Source organism: Scyliorhinus canicula, chromosome 18 (assembly GCF_902713615.1).
Source record: "Scyliorhinus canicula chromosome 18, sScyCan1.1, whole genome shotgun sequence".
Taxonomy (NCBI): Eukaryota; Metazoa; Chordata; class Chondrichthyes; order Carcharhiniformes; family Scyliorhinidae; genus Scyliorhinus; species Scyliorhinus canicula.
In genome coordinates, this window is record NC_052163.1 from 95,264,105 (window position 1) to 95,278,582 (window position 14,478).

Genomic DNA, 14,478 nt, shown 5'->3' on the forward strand with positions numbered 1-14,478 from the left:
GGCGGCGGAGGAGAAAGGGTGCCCCCAGAGCACTGGCTCATTCCCTGATAGGGGAGCCCCGATCACGGGCCTGGCCACCGTGGGGGCAGCCCCCGGGGTCTGATTGCCCCGCGCCCCCCCCCAGGACCCCGGGGGCCTGGTCGCGCCGCCGATCCCGCCGCCACCAGAGGTGGTTCAAACCTCAGCAGCGGGAGAGGCCTCCCAGCGGCGGGACTTCGAACCATCGCGGGCCGGAGAATCGCGCAGGGGCCATGCTGGGGGTCGGAGAATTTTGCCCCTGGTATCTAGCAGCCCTCCGACTGGTGTGTCACCTGGGGGTTCCTGCCTCCACCTCATGTGCATCATCAGCAGTGTGGTGCTCACCAGATTGTGCCTCAGATGACTCACCACTAACATTTCCCACCGAGGTGTGTGTATCTGTGCTGGCGGAGAGTGGGGACGACAGCTGTGCTGTGACTACGGTTGCATCCTCGGAGCTCCCCTCCGAGGTGGTCTCCTTGAAGTCGGAGAGGGGGCCGCCCGGGATGGGCCTGCTCCATCGGCTGGAAGGCCTGTGGGAGAATCGACATGTGGTCAGTGAGAGGGATGGGTCAGTCAGTAAGGCGATAACAAGTCAAGTTTGACAGGTCCCCCGGATGGAGCCCGGTGGTTCCTCACCTCTGTGGCATCCGCCAACCTCCGCGTGGGTGACCAATCTGTCCTAGGCCACCTCAGTCACTTCCAGGACCCACTCCTCGAAGGAGGTGAGGATTCCTAAGTCCGGCACCCCTCCGCCAGTCTGGGCCCTCTCCCGATGATTGTGGGAGAGCTTTTCCTGAGGAACCACAAAGGGGGCATTGTTAGCCACACACGTGGTACACAATGGGAAGGGGGGGTGAAGGGAAGGTTGGGGGGGCTTGAAGGGGGAAGGGGTGAACGTAGGGTTGGGGGTTGCATGGGGAGTTGGGAGGGTGGGTGGAGGCGTTGGTGTCTACTCACTCGTGCTGTCCGGGGTAGGTCATTGACCTTCTTAGGGCACTGGAGGTCAGTCCTCCTGGTCACACGCACCGAGCACACAGCTGCCGCCACATCATCTCAGACTGCACTGGCTGCCTTGTGGCTGACTGTCCAGGACCCTCGGGGGAACAGGACATCCCTCCAGGCCTCCACACCATCCAGGAGTCTCCCCAGGTCAATTTCCCCAAATCTTGGGGCTGATCTCCTCTGTGACATTGTTGCAGGCTGGCTGGGGTTGGCTGAGCAAGTGCAGCTTAAGTGCTGCTCAACTTTGTTAGCGGGAGCCTGGCGTGCGCAGTATGGCGAATCATCTGGCGCGCCTTCATTTGCAGACGAAGCCCGTGAGACCTCGTTAAGTGGACCAATTAACATTGAATAGTGTTGTCGGCCTCGCTGGGCCGAGCGCCAGGAAGCTCGCGGCAATTCCTGCTCGTTACCACACTGAGAAACTTTTCCGGGGAATCCCGCCCTAGGTGTCGTTTTGGGGGAGTTTGGTTGGCTGTTTCTCACCGGCTTTTTGGATGAGATCCACATCTGTATTTACCCACACTTAGGGTGCGATTTAACGGAAAGGTTTCTAAGCGTCGGCCGCGATCTAGCAGTTTGTTGTGGCCAAAAGGCAGCGTGGGGCGGCCGGGAGATTTCTCTTCCGGGATCTGCCTGACTCGCAACAGCACCCCAGATCTAATGCAATCTCCCAAGATGTCACGATCTAAATCCTGTCCGTTGTGGGCGGATTACTATTTTGCAAATTTGCATATTAGAGCTATACAGCTGATTGGAATCTAACCCCTTTGCCTCGGAGACCTCGGGCAAGTGTCAGGGTGGCACCAGCAGTGCCAGGGTACCACCCTGCCCAGAGGGCATGCACCTGGGGGCCGCTAATCCCATGGGAGACTCCCACGAGTGCTGTTCCGTCTGGTGCCCGTGTGTGGAGACCAGTACTGAACAGCACTTGCCCGAGGTCTCCAAAGTGAAGGGTATAAATCCCAACACCTTAGTTACCTCAGGGAACTGCATATTAGAGTAAAACTAGCTGTCTTACTCTTATATGCAGATTTGCCAAAAGGTGATGATGCCCACAATGGGCGGGCTTTGCATTGTGACGTCGGGTGAGATCGCGTTAGATCTCGCAAGGCGTGGCGAACCGAGTAGATACAGGGAGCGGAGTCTCCCGTCATTTACAGGCCACATTGTGCCACGGCGTGCTGCTTTTCGGGAGCAGCCTGGCTGGTAGATTGCGCGCAGAATTATTTTCATCACTAGGGAGCTGAAGATCGGGGCCGCCATTTTGAAAGCTCTGAGTGAGCTTGAAGGTCCCCTAGACTGCCTATTCACACACTACCAGGTTAGATACAACACAGTTTAGAGGCCAAGTGAAACTTCTTCAGCTCCACTCCATCAAGCACATTCTGGGCATGCACGTTAGATACAGAGTAAAGCTCCCTCTGCTGTCCTGAAAATAATTACAACCCAGCTCCGTAAGAATGTTCCGACTGCACTAGTGTGACATTTTTTCACCATACACCTGCTGGAGTTCTTCCGTTCTGGAGTCGAGATTCGATGGCGGGAGTGGAAATGGGACTGATTTCCGCCGGGGGATGGGGGATGCGGAATGGTTGACCACATGCAACCTTGTGGGATGAAGATCCGGGTGCCATTTTTACTTGATCTGGCCTACATGTGATTCCAGACCCACGGCAGTGGAGTTCATAGAATCATAGAATTTACAGTGCGGAAGGAGTCCATTCGGCCCATCGATGCTGCACCGACCCTTGGAAAGAACAGCCCACACCTTCACCCTATCCCCGCAACCCCTCCTAACCTTTTTGGACACTAAGGGCAATTTATCATGGCCAATCCACCTAACCTGCACATCTTTGGACTGTGGGAGGAAACCGGAGCACCTGGAGGAAACCCATGCAGACACAGGGAAAATCCACTGACTCCGCACAGACAGCAATCCAAGCCAGTAATTGAGTCTCAAATGGCCCTGGAAAGCTACTCAAGCTGCTTCTGTTCAAGGGCAATTAGGGATGGGCAATAAATGCTGCCAACAATGACCACATCCCATGAACAAAATAAAATGTAGTGACAACTCACACTTAAAGATGGATGAAGTCTACTTCATCAGGTATGCACCATTTATAGACTTCCGGTGGCGGCCATGGAGTGAGTGGTCACTTATTTGGCAGCTCCTGCTTGTGTTGGACCTTTGGGACCTTTTTCCCTGACTTATGAGGGATTTGATCGGTAAAATAGGAGACTGTAAGGTAGAGGAGAAGAATCCCCCACCAGTTTACGGATCCGTCGACCAGGTGGTCTGAAAAGGAGAGATTGTTGGGCAAAGAAGGGAGTGGAGTCTGCAGCACAGGAAAACATGGCGGAGGCTCAGGGATTGCCGGCCCAGTGGCCAACAAAGCAGCTGGTGGAATTCCTCCAGGAGAGCTTTGCTAAGCAGACAAGAGTACCTGGACCCGATTAAGACGGGAATTGACCGGGTGGAGCAAAGATTGGAACCCCAGGGTCAGGTGATCCAGAAGGTGGAAGAGGCGGTGGCGGAGCACGAGGACCAGCTAACCGCGATGGCGGCGGAGATGGATCTGATGAGGGACCACCAGAAAATTCTGCAAGACAAAATGGAGGACCTGGAGAACAGTGTCGCGCAGGCGCAACCTGAGGATCTTTGGCCTCCCGGAGGGCAGCAAGGGATCGGACGCAGGGGCATATGTGGCGCGTATGTTCGAGAAGCTGTTGGGGAAAGGTGCGTTTACTCGTCCCTTGGAGGTGAACAGGGCACACAGAGCGCTTATGAAGAAGCCGCGGATGAATGGGCCACCGAGGTCGATGGTGGTATGAATGCACCGGTTCCTGGACAAGGAACAGATCTTGAGGTGGGCCAGGCAGACGAGGAGCTGCAAATGTTAAGATAACGAGCTGCGCATTTACCATGACTTGGGTGCAGAACTGGCCAAAAGAAGGGCGAGCTTGAATAAAGTTAAATTGTCCCTCTTCAATAAGGTGGTGAAGTTCGACATGTTGTACCCAGCTCGTTTGTGGGTCACTTATGAGGGTCAAGAACTTTATTTTGGATCGCCGGATGAGGCAATGAACTTTGTTAAGGCCAGAGGACTGGCAGATGATGGAGGGCGTTGAACATAGGGGCGAGTAACTCTGTGCTATGCTGCTAAGTTTCTTTTCTCTTTGGGTTTTGTATGTATTGTTTTTGTACCAGTTTTTGGGCCGTTGCTCAGTTTTGTATGCGGGTTAACTTTGTTCTTAATGGGGGATGGTGAGTGGAGTTTTCTTCTTCGTGTTTGTTGGGGATTGTTATGTTTTGCATATATATGGTCGAGCGAGGGGGAGGGAGATCAGTGGGGGGTAAGATGCTTGGCATCATGGGCGGGGACTACCAGGCTAGCTGGGCGGGATAGCTCACGGAAGCTCAGCGCAGTGGGGGTGAGCAGGTGATCAGTTTGTTATGGGGGGTTGGGATTGTTATTTTGTTAGTGATGGGGAGAGGGTGGGAGGGGGGAATTGTTCTGCTGACAGGGGAGGGACTGGCGCTTGGAGACAAATTGGAGATCGATGACGGTGAACACCTGAGGGCGGGCATGAGGAGGCGCGGGATGCGAGCTGGAGGCCAGCCTAAGAAGGTTGATGGTTGATCGGCAGGGGCTGGGGTGGGAATACCCCCAACCAGGCTGATCACACGGAACGTAAGAGGGCTGAATGGGCCGGTCAAGAGGGCTTGCGCGTTTGCGCATTTGAAGATTTTAAAGGCAGACGTGGCAATGCTACAGGAGACACACCTGAGGGTAGTGGATCAGACTAGGTTGAGGAAGGGTTTGGTTGGGCAGGTATTTCATTCGGGGCTAGACTCTAAAACTAGAGGGGTAGCAACCTTGATCAATATGTGGGTGCCATTTGAGGTAGGGAATATAGTGGCGGACTCAGGGGGTAGGTGTGTTATGGTGAGTGGGAAGCCTGAGGGGATGGCAGTGGTATTAGTGAATATTTACGCACCAAACTGGGACGATACGGAGTTTATTAGGCGGGTGTTGGGGAAGATTCCGGATCTGGACTTGCGTAGGTTGATGATGGGGATGGACTTTAATACGGTCGTTGATCCGAGGTTGGTACGGTCGTGTCCAAGGACAGGGAGGGTGCCAGCCGTGGTGAAGGAGCTAAAGGGGTTTATGGAGCAGCTGGGAGGGGTAGATCCGCGGAGTGAAGGCGTTTTCTTCTGTCTCGCATGTTCACAAGGTGTACTCCCGGATTAATTTTTTCGTTTTCAACAAGGCTTTGCTGGCGGGACTGATGGATGCTGAGTATTCAGCGATTATTGTGTCGGACCATGCCCCACACTGGGGGATTTACAGGTGTCAGTGTTTGCAATGGAGATTGGATGTAGGACTGTTAGCAGGTGAGGGGGGGGGGCGGGTGAGGGAGGCCACCCAGAATTATTTGGAGATAAATGACATGGGGGAAGTTTCGGCAGCAACGGTATGCGATGGGTTTCGATATCTGCAGGTAGGGATTTTGTGCGACGGCAGGTTTCGACCTTTCCGCTTCTACCACCACAGGGGAAACAGGAGAAGGTAGTTTCTAGAATGGGATGGGGAGGGGAAGGTTTTGGAAACCTATAAAGAACTTGTGGAGTGGGAGGAAACCCAGATAGGTGAGCTAAAGTGTAAATGGGAAGAAGAGTTGGGAATGGAGTTAGAGGTGGGTCTGTGGGAGGATGCCCTGAGCAGAGTTAACGCGACTTCATCATGTGCCAGGCGCAGCCTGATACAATTCAAAGTGGTCCACCGGGCACACATGACGGTGGCCCGGATGAGCAGGTTTTTTGGGGTGGAGAGCAAGTGTGTGAGGTGTGCAGGAGGGCCCGCAAATTATGGCCACTTGTCCAAAGCTGAGGGGATTCTGGCAGGGATTTGCGGATGTCATGTCCACTGTGCTAAAAATGAGGGTGGCGCCGAGTCCAGAGGTGGAGGTTTTTGGAATGTCGGAAGACCCGGGAGTCCAGGGGGCAAGAGAGGCTGACGTTTTGGCCTCTGCCTCCTTGATAGCCCGGAGACAGATCTTACTAGCGTGGAGGGACTCAAAGCCCTCGAAAGCAGGGGTATGGGTTAGTGACATGGCTGGGTTTCTCAGGCTTGAGAAAATTAAGTTTGCCCTGAGAGGATTAACGTTAGGGTTTATTTGGAGGTGGCAGCCGTTTAGCAACTTCTTCAGGGAAAGCTAAACTGTTAGCAGGTTCAATAAGGGGGCACGGTTAGGGAGTAAGGGAGGGGTGGGGGAGTTAGGCTATTTTTGTCTACCTTAGGCAGGAACAGTGGGAGATGGAGGGGTGTGTTACGCACTGAATTATGCTTCCATTTGTACTTGTATCTTTTGTTCTTATAAAGTCATAAATGCCTTAATAAAATGTTTGTTAAAAAAAAGCTATGCACCATTTATGTGACTTATGCATTCTTGAATGTGAACATTCGAATTTCTCACTGGCGGGGAACTTAATCCTGGTGAGATGGCTTTTTAATGAGCCTGCGTTACATGCTAAATGATTTCCTAATATTGTTCATCGGGGAGCTCGTCCCACCTTTAGAACATAGAACATAGAACAGTACAGCACAGAACAGGCCCTTCGGCCCTCAATGTTGTGCCGAGCCATGATCACCCTACTCAAACCCACCTATCCACCCTATACCCATAACCCAACAAGCCCCCCCTTAACCTTACTTTTATTAGGACACTACGGGCAATTTAGCATGGCCAATCCACCTAACCCGCACATCTTTGGACTGTGGGAGGAAACTGGAGCACCCGGAGGAAACCCACGCACACAGGGGGAGGACGTGCAGACTCCACACAGACAGTGACCCAGCCGGGAATCGAACCTGGGACCCTGGAGCTGTGAAGCATTTATGCTAACCACCATGCTACCCTGCTGCCCCTTTAACCCGGCTTTTAAATTCTGACAGCACCATCCTGCCTTCGGAATACTGATTTTTTTGGCCTCACACCGCATTAGGTTCCCACGTCCCACCCACCATGTCACAGAATCACAGAATTGTCACAGTGCAGAAGGAGGCCATTTTCCCATTGTGCCTGCACCGACTCTCCAAATGAGCATCATGGCTTAGCTGCATTCCACCTGTCTTATCCCATTCCCCTGCTCCTATGTGAAGCGGCTCTGTTCAAGATCCATGTAGGAGTACGTTCCACCAGAGTTGACAGACTAGCGATTAGAATCAGGAAACCCTGCCTGATTTCTTCTTCACTAGTCCAAGGGACCAGTATAACCCTTTCCTGCTACCACCCCCGCTGAAATCAGCTAACTCAACACAGAACATTAATCAAATCTGAGAGAGTATTGAACAGGGCAATGTGTTTGCCTACTAAAGTACTGGAGGGGGTTGATGGAAGTAATTTGACCGACTCCAACAAAATAATGCCAAACTCAAAACCAAACATAGAATAAACTCGATGGCTCAGTGACTTTATTCAATAACGAATTAAGGCACCAAAACTAAGATTATACCAGATTTAATTTTCTGCCCGTCTGATTGCAGACACAGCAACAGTGGTGGAGCAGAGTTTACCGCAGCACTGTTACCATTAGTGGAGGGAAAATCAGACTGGGTGCCTGCTTCTCATCAGTGTGTGTCTAGACGTTGGGATTGAAAAGTAGGAGGACAGAATCAGGTGATATCCTATCAGTCGCTTGCTGTACTCGCTGCCCAATATTCAGTTCCCTGATTTTATTTTAATTTATTCATTCACCAAGTGTGGGCGTTGCTGGCTAGGCCAGCATTTATTGCCTATCCTTAATTACCCTTGAGAAGGTGGTGGTGAGCTTCCTTGAACTGCTGCAGTCCCTGTGCTCTAGGCACAGTCCCTGTGCTCTAGGTGCTGTTAGGGAGGGAGTTACAAAACTTTGACACAGTGACATTGAAGGAACAGCAATATAATTCCAAGTGTGTGGCTTGGAGGGGAACTTGCAGGTGGTGGTGATCCCATGACCTGCTGCCCTCGTCCCCCCAGGTCGTCAAGGTTGTGGGTTTGGAGGTTGTTGTCGAAGGAGCCTTGATTAGTTGCTGTGGTGCATCTTGTAAATGCCACTATGCATGAGGGAGTGAATATTTAAGGTGATGAATGGGGTACCAATCAAGTGGGGTGCGGTGTTGAGTGTTATCGGAGCGACACTTATCTCGGAAAGTGGAGAGTATTCCATCACACTCCTGACTGGTGCCTTATAGACGGTAGACAGGCTTTGGGGAGTCAGGGACTGACTATGAAACATGTACAATGGGCGACAAATTCAATTTGTGTGTTTTGTATTCCTCTATAAGGCTAATTTCACCCCAATGAATGAGGATAGAATTGGGGTTAGGTGTTATGCTGAATATGGTTGAATACTCTGGAAACACCCAGGATCTGTACTATCACGTTAATGAGCTGGAGTACTCCATCTGAAGTCAATGCTGCCCAGAAAGAAACACAACAATTTGGTGGGAGGAAATTACACAAAGCTACACTGTGATAGGGAATGTTGCTTTGTCATTATGTTTCCCCCTTTCATTTGAATGGGTCTCTCTTTTCAGGATAAAGGACAGGATTGTTATGGTGAATGGCATTTCCATGGACAATGTGCCCTCTTCAGTTGCCATCCAGTGTCTAAAGAGTTCTGGAAAATCTGCTAAAATAGTGAGTGTCAAAGGGCTCAGTGTAGACCTGGGGCTCCTTTTCATCTGAAATGTGTTTTGTTATAAGCTTGTTCTGGGTCACTGCAGCAGTGGACCAGCAGCCCAATGGTCATGGGTTCAAATCACACCGGGGCAAATTATAAAATTGAATTCAATAAATCTACTCATTCTTGGATCTTCAACACAGAAATAAAACTCTACAAGCTGCCCGCCTGTCAGAGGAACCCAACTGGTTTAGCATGTTCCTTCAGAGAGAAAGAGAGAGAGAGAGAGACCTGTCCCCAATAAACCAGCCTGGCCTACTTATAACCCCACTCTCACACAACAGGTTTGGGGCTTAGTATCCTCAGGTAAAACAGGCTTCGATAATTGATATTCCTTTGTCAGTTTTGGCCACATTGTAAGACCAAATGTTTTTGAATGTCAGCAGAGGGGATCTTATACTAAAACACTTGTCAGCCAATGAAGTGCCTTTCTAGTGATGATTACTATTGCAGGCACATAGACAAAACCCCACAAACAGATGTTAATCAAATTAAATTTAGTGCTGCTTCCTTCCAGTGCTAACCACTGTGCTACTGTCCCAGGTTCAATTCCGGCCTCGTGTGACTGTGTGTGTGTGGAGTTTGCATGTCCTCCCCGTGTCTGCGTGGGCTTCCTCCATGTGCTCCAGTTTCCTCCCATGGTCCAAAGATGTGCAGGTTAGGTGGGATAGGGTGGGGGAGTGGGCCAAGGTAGGATAAAAATTGGCCAAGAGACCAAGGCATCTCTGCTCCTCTTTGAATAGTGCATAGGATCCCATAGGTTGACCTGAGAGGCACTCAGTTTAATGCCTCATCCTAAAGACGGCAACTCTGACAATACAGCGTGCTTTCGGTGCAGCAGTGAAGTGCCAGCTGAGATTATGTGCTTGAGCTTGGATTGGGGTTTGAACCCAGTGCTCCCACTGAGTTAATGCTGACACATCAACGGCGCTGCTTTTAAAAGTGTTATAATAATGCAATAGCTGAGAAATCTCATACGTTTGATTACAGCATTCCGGGTTCAGGAAGGAACAATCAGTCAGAATGCTTTCTCATGACTACTATCCAGTCACACTTCCAGGAAAATATGTTTGGACGTGGACTTAGTTGAGACCTACCATGGTCAATTGACCTGTCAACACCATAGAACATAGAACAGTACAGCACAGAACAGGCCCTTCGGCCCTCGATGTTGTGCCGAGCAATGATCACCCTACTCAAACCCACGTATCCACCCTATACCCGTAACCCAACAACCCCCCCCTTAACCTTACTATTTAGGACACTACGGGCAATTTAGCATGGCCAATCCACCTAACCCGCACATCTTTGGACTGTGGGAGGAAACCGGAGCACCCGGAGGAAACCCACGCACACACGGGGAGGACGTGCAGACTCCGCACAGACAGTGACCCAACCGGGAATCGAACCTGGGACCCTGGAGCTGTGAAGCATTTATGCTAACCACCATGCTACTGTGCTGCCCCTAGATTTTCTGGGCAGCACAGTAGCACAGTGGTTAGCACTGCTTCCTTCCAGTGCTAACCACTGTGCTACTGTCCCAGGTTCAATTCCGGCCTCGTGTGACTGTGTGTGTGTGGAGTTTGCATGTCCTCCCCGTGTCTGCGTGGGCTTCCTCCATGTGCTCCAGTTCCCTCATTTGGTCCAAAGATGTGCAGGTTAGGTGGGATAGGATGGGCCAAGGTAGGATGCGCTTTCAGAGGGTCAGTGCAGACTCGATGGGGCGAATGTAGGGATTCCATGGGAATTATTTTAATGTTTGAGATAATTCATTTAATCTCAACAGTGAAGAGGAGGGGAGAATCTTGCGAAAGAAATCATAAGAGGAATACTGTCCAAAGTCGAGAAAAGGGATGGGGTGCTGCTAACTCAATGCCTGGTTTCGACTAAACCTTTTAGCTTTTGTCCAAAAAAGAAGAAATCCAAACCTTCTCGTGACTCCAAAGGAATGTCAGACCTTTTAAACAGAAAAGTGAGATTTTCTGCACTATAATCCTCCAGATGTTTCGTTGTGTGTCAATAAAAATCAATAAGGAGAAGGCAGTGAGATTTTAGTCAGAGGTTTTCTTTTCTTTAAGTTGTTAAAATATTTTCCTGGAACAGGGAACTCAGGCCCAGTAGAGCCATCTCTTTTCAGAGGTCAGCCTGACCAACTGTCCTGCCACCACAGAGTAATTATATCAATCCTTTAAAATGCATGTACCCCACTTAGACTGTGACCGAGAGATGGGGCTGCAATATTGAACCATAGAATCCCTACATTGCCAGCGCCGGCCCTAGGGTTGCTGGCGCTCCGGGCAAGCTGAACTTCGGCGCCCTTGGGAGGGGGGGGGGGGGGGGGGAACGGAGGGGGGGGGGGGACGGAGGGGGGGGGGGGGAGGACGGAGGGGGAGGGGGGGACGGAGGGGGAGGGGGGGAGGGGGGACGGAGGGGGGGGGACGGAGGGGGGGATGGAGGGGGGGACGGAGGGGGGGAGGCGGGAGGGGGGATGAGGGGGGGTTGGAGGGGGGAAGGGGGGATGGAGGGGTGGACGGAGGGGGGACGGAGGGGGAGGGGGGGACGAGGGGGGGGACGGAGGGGGGGACGGAGGGGTGGACGGAGGGGGGGACGGAGGGGGGGACGGAGGGGGGGACGGAGGGGGGGGGCGGAGGGGGGGACGGAGGGGGGGACGGAGGGGGGGAGGGAGGGGGGGAGGGAGGGGGGGCGGGGAGGGGAGGGGGTGGGCGGAGAGGGGAGGGGAGGGGGAGCGGAGGGGGGAGGGGGGGCGGAGGGGGGGCCGGAGAGGGGGGGTCGGAGGGGCGGGGGTCGGAGGGGGCCGCCCTGGTGGAGGGCGGCCACCGCGCATGCGCTATTTGGCACCGGCCCAACTGCGCATGCGCGGGACCCGAGTCTCTGGCGCCCCCTAGCACATGGCGCCCCGGGCGACTGCCCGAGTTGCCGGTACCTTGGGCCGGCCCTGTACATTGCAGAAGGAGGCCATAGGCCCAAGGAGACTGCACAGCTCTCCGAAAGAGTATTCGCACCAGGTCCACTCCCCAGTCCAACCCGTCCTATCCCCATAACCATACCTGCACATCCCTGGACACTAAGGTACAATTAGCATGGCCAATTCACCTAACCTGCACATCTTTGGAAGCACCAATTCTCTGACCCATGCTTACTGCAAGCACTGATCCCCTCTGGAAATGTGAGATTATGAGACATAGCCCCCCATTTCTCTCCAAGAGCAAATCTGACCATTCCTTCATCTGATTCCGACTGGTCCTTTCATTAACCTTCCCAGAAGTTAATTATTCCACCCATTTTGGGTGAAATGTTTTCACCGAGCTGAATTCTGAATCAAAGTTTCTAATTTTAAACTAACTGGATTTTGCTGTTGTGTTGTTCAGGTTTTAATGTGCAGGTACTTGTTTACTGGGTAATCTCATGCTAACTAATGGTTCTGGCCTTTCTTTCTTTGAAGACAGTGAAAAGGCCCCGTAAAGTACAGATTCCTGTGACTAACACAGCATCGGCAACCAGCTACCATTCCAGTCGATCAGACTATGTACACGATGACGCCTCTGATGAGGACGAGGACTATGATCCAGCTGACAGGAGACTAAGAAGGATTCAGAACCAAAACCTATACCATGATGATTACCATCACAGTAGTGACTATGACCGGGACTCTGGCAGAAATGACAGCTACGATCGCAGTCCCAGTCCCTCGAGGAGCTACAATCGGAGCCCCAGTCCCTCGAGGCGCCACAATCGGAGCCCCAGCCCCTCGAGGCGTCACGATCGCAGTCCCAGTCCCTCGAGGCGCCACGATCGCAGTCCCAGCCCCTCGAGGAGCTATAACCATCAACTAAAGAAACAGGATTATCATTCTCGGGAACACATTCGAGAACAGAGCCCAGCTGGAAGTTATCAAGATGACCTCGAGCAGCCGGACAGTCAATATGACTCCAATGCTACAAAGAAACCCATCAAGAGTTTCCTAATTAAGAATAATGCAAACGAAGGTGAGATATCTGTCAATGGAAAACCAGAAATCCAAGTTGGGAACCAAATCTAGAATCACAAACTCTGATTCGTCATTGGTACGGCTCTCTCTCATTCACCATTAGTGCGGATCTCTCTGAATCACCTTTAATGCGGCACTCTCTAAATCATCATTAGTGCAGCTCTCTCTCATTCACCATTAGTGCTGCTTTCTCTGAATCACCATTAGTTTTGCTCTCTCTGAATCACCATTAGTTCTGCTCTCTCTGAATCACCATTAGTTTTGCTCTCTCTGAATCACCATTAGTTCTGCTCTCTCTGAATCACCATTAGTGCTGCTCCCTCTCATTCACCATTATTGCTGATCACTCTAATTCACCTTTAGTGCTGCTCTCTCTCAATCACCATTAGTGTCGTTCTCTCCAATTCACCATTAGTGCTGCTCCCTCTCATTCACAGGAACATAGAAACATAGAAAATATAGGAGCAGGAGAATGCCATTCGGCCCTTCAAGCCCGCTCTGCTATTCATTATGATCATGGCTGATCATCCACCTCAACAGCCTAATCCCGCTTTCCCTCATATCCTTTGATCCCCTTCGACCTAAATGCTGTATCTAATTACTTCTTGAAACCATTTAATGTTTTGGACTCAACTACTTTCTGTGGTAACGAATTCCACAGGCTCGCCACTCTCTGGGTGAAGAGATTTCTCCTCATCTCTGTCCTAAATAATCCACCCCGTATCCTCAGATTGTGACCCCTGGTTCTGGACACACCTACAATCGGGTATATCCTTCCTCCATCAATCCTGTTCAGTCCTGTTAGAATTTCACAGGTGTCTATGAGATCCCCTCTCATCCTTCTGAACTCCAGCGAATACAATTCTAACTGATTCAATCTCTCCTTGTACCTCAGTCCTGCCGTCCCAAGAATCAGTCTGGTAAACCTTTGCTGCACTCCCTCGATAGCTAGAACAGCCTTCCTCAGATAAGGGGGCCAAAACTGCACACAATATTCCAGGTGTGGCCTCACCAAGGTCCTGTATAATTGCAGCAAGGTATCCCTGCTCCTGTACTCGAATTCTCTTGCTATGAAGGCCAACATACCATTTGCCTTCCTTACTGTATGCTGTACCTGCATACTTACCTTGAGTGGCTGGTGTACGAGGACACGCAGGTCTCATTGCACATTCCCCTCTCCTAATTTATGGCTGTGGTGAATGTGATTCACACCAGATTATAATCTGTATATACATGTGCCTATATTGTAAGTGCAGTTGCACTACCTGACCACCAGGGGGAGTAGCTCTGGGGATGCTCGAGAATTGTACTGGGCTTCTCCCTTGGTTCCGCCCAGGACTCCTCCCCCTGGAGCTGCTGTATAAAGATCAGTGCCACATGGTCAGCCGGCCAGTTCACCGAAAGTTCAATGGCTAACCGGCTGGCTCTGTTGTGAGTATATTAAAACCGCTATTCTAATCCTACAAGCACATGTCCGTAGAATTGTTGGTTCCAACAATGGCCATTCAGATAATAGTCTGCCTTCCTCTTTTGATACCAAAGTGGATAACCTCGCATTTATCCAAATTATACTGCATCTGCCATTCATTTGCCCACTCACTCAACTTGTCCAAATCACACGGAAGGATCTCTGCATCCCCCTCACAGCTCACCCTCCCACCCAACTTGGTGTCATCTGCAAATTTGGCGATATGACATTTTGTTCCCTCATTTAAAT

The 14,478-nt window shown here is 51.4% G+C and overlaps 1 protein-coding gene across 2 annotated transcripts in view; it reads left to right on the forward strand.

The window, feature by feature from the left end:
* LOC119952957 (tight junction protein ZO-3-like) overlaps positions 1-14,478 on the forward strand; it is a 116,733-nt gene that overhangs the window by 50,165 nt on the left and 52,090 nt on the right. For both annotated transcript variants that reach the window (XM_038776601.1, XM_038776600.1), the window contains exons 4-5: positions 8,607-8,709; positions 12,216-12,759. In XM_038776601.1, coding sequence (XP_038632529.1) covers positions 8,607-8,709; positions 12,216-12,759 — 647 coding nt within the window. The remainder of the gene's footprint in view (positions 1-8,606; positions 8,710-12,215; positions 12,760-14,478) is intronic.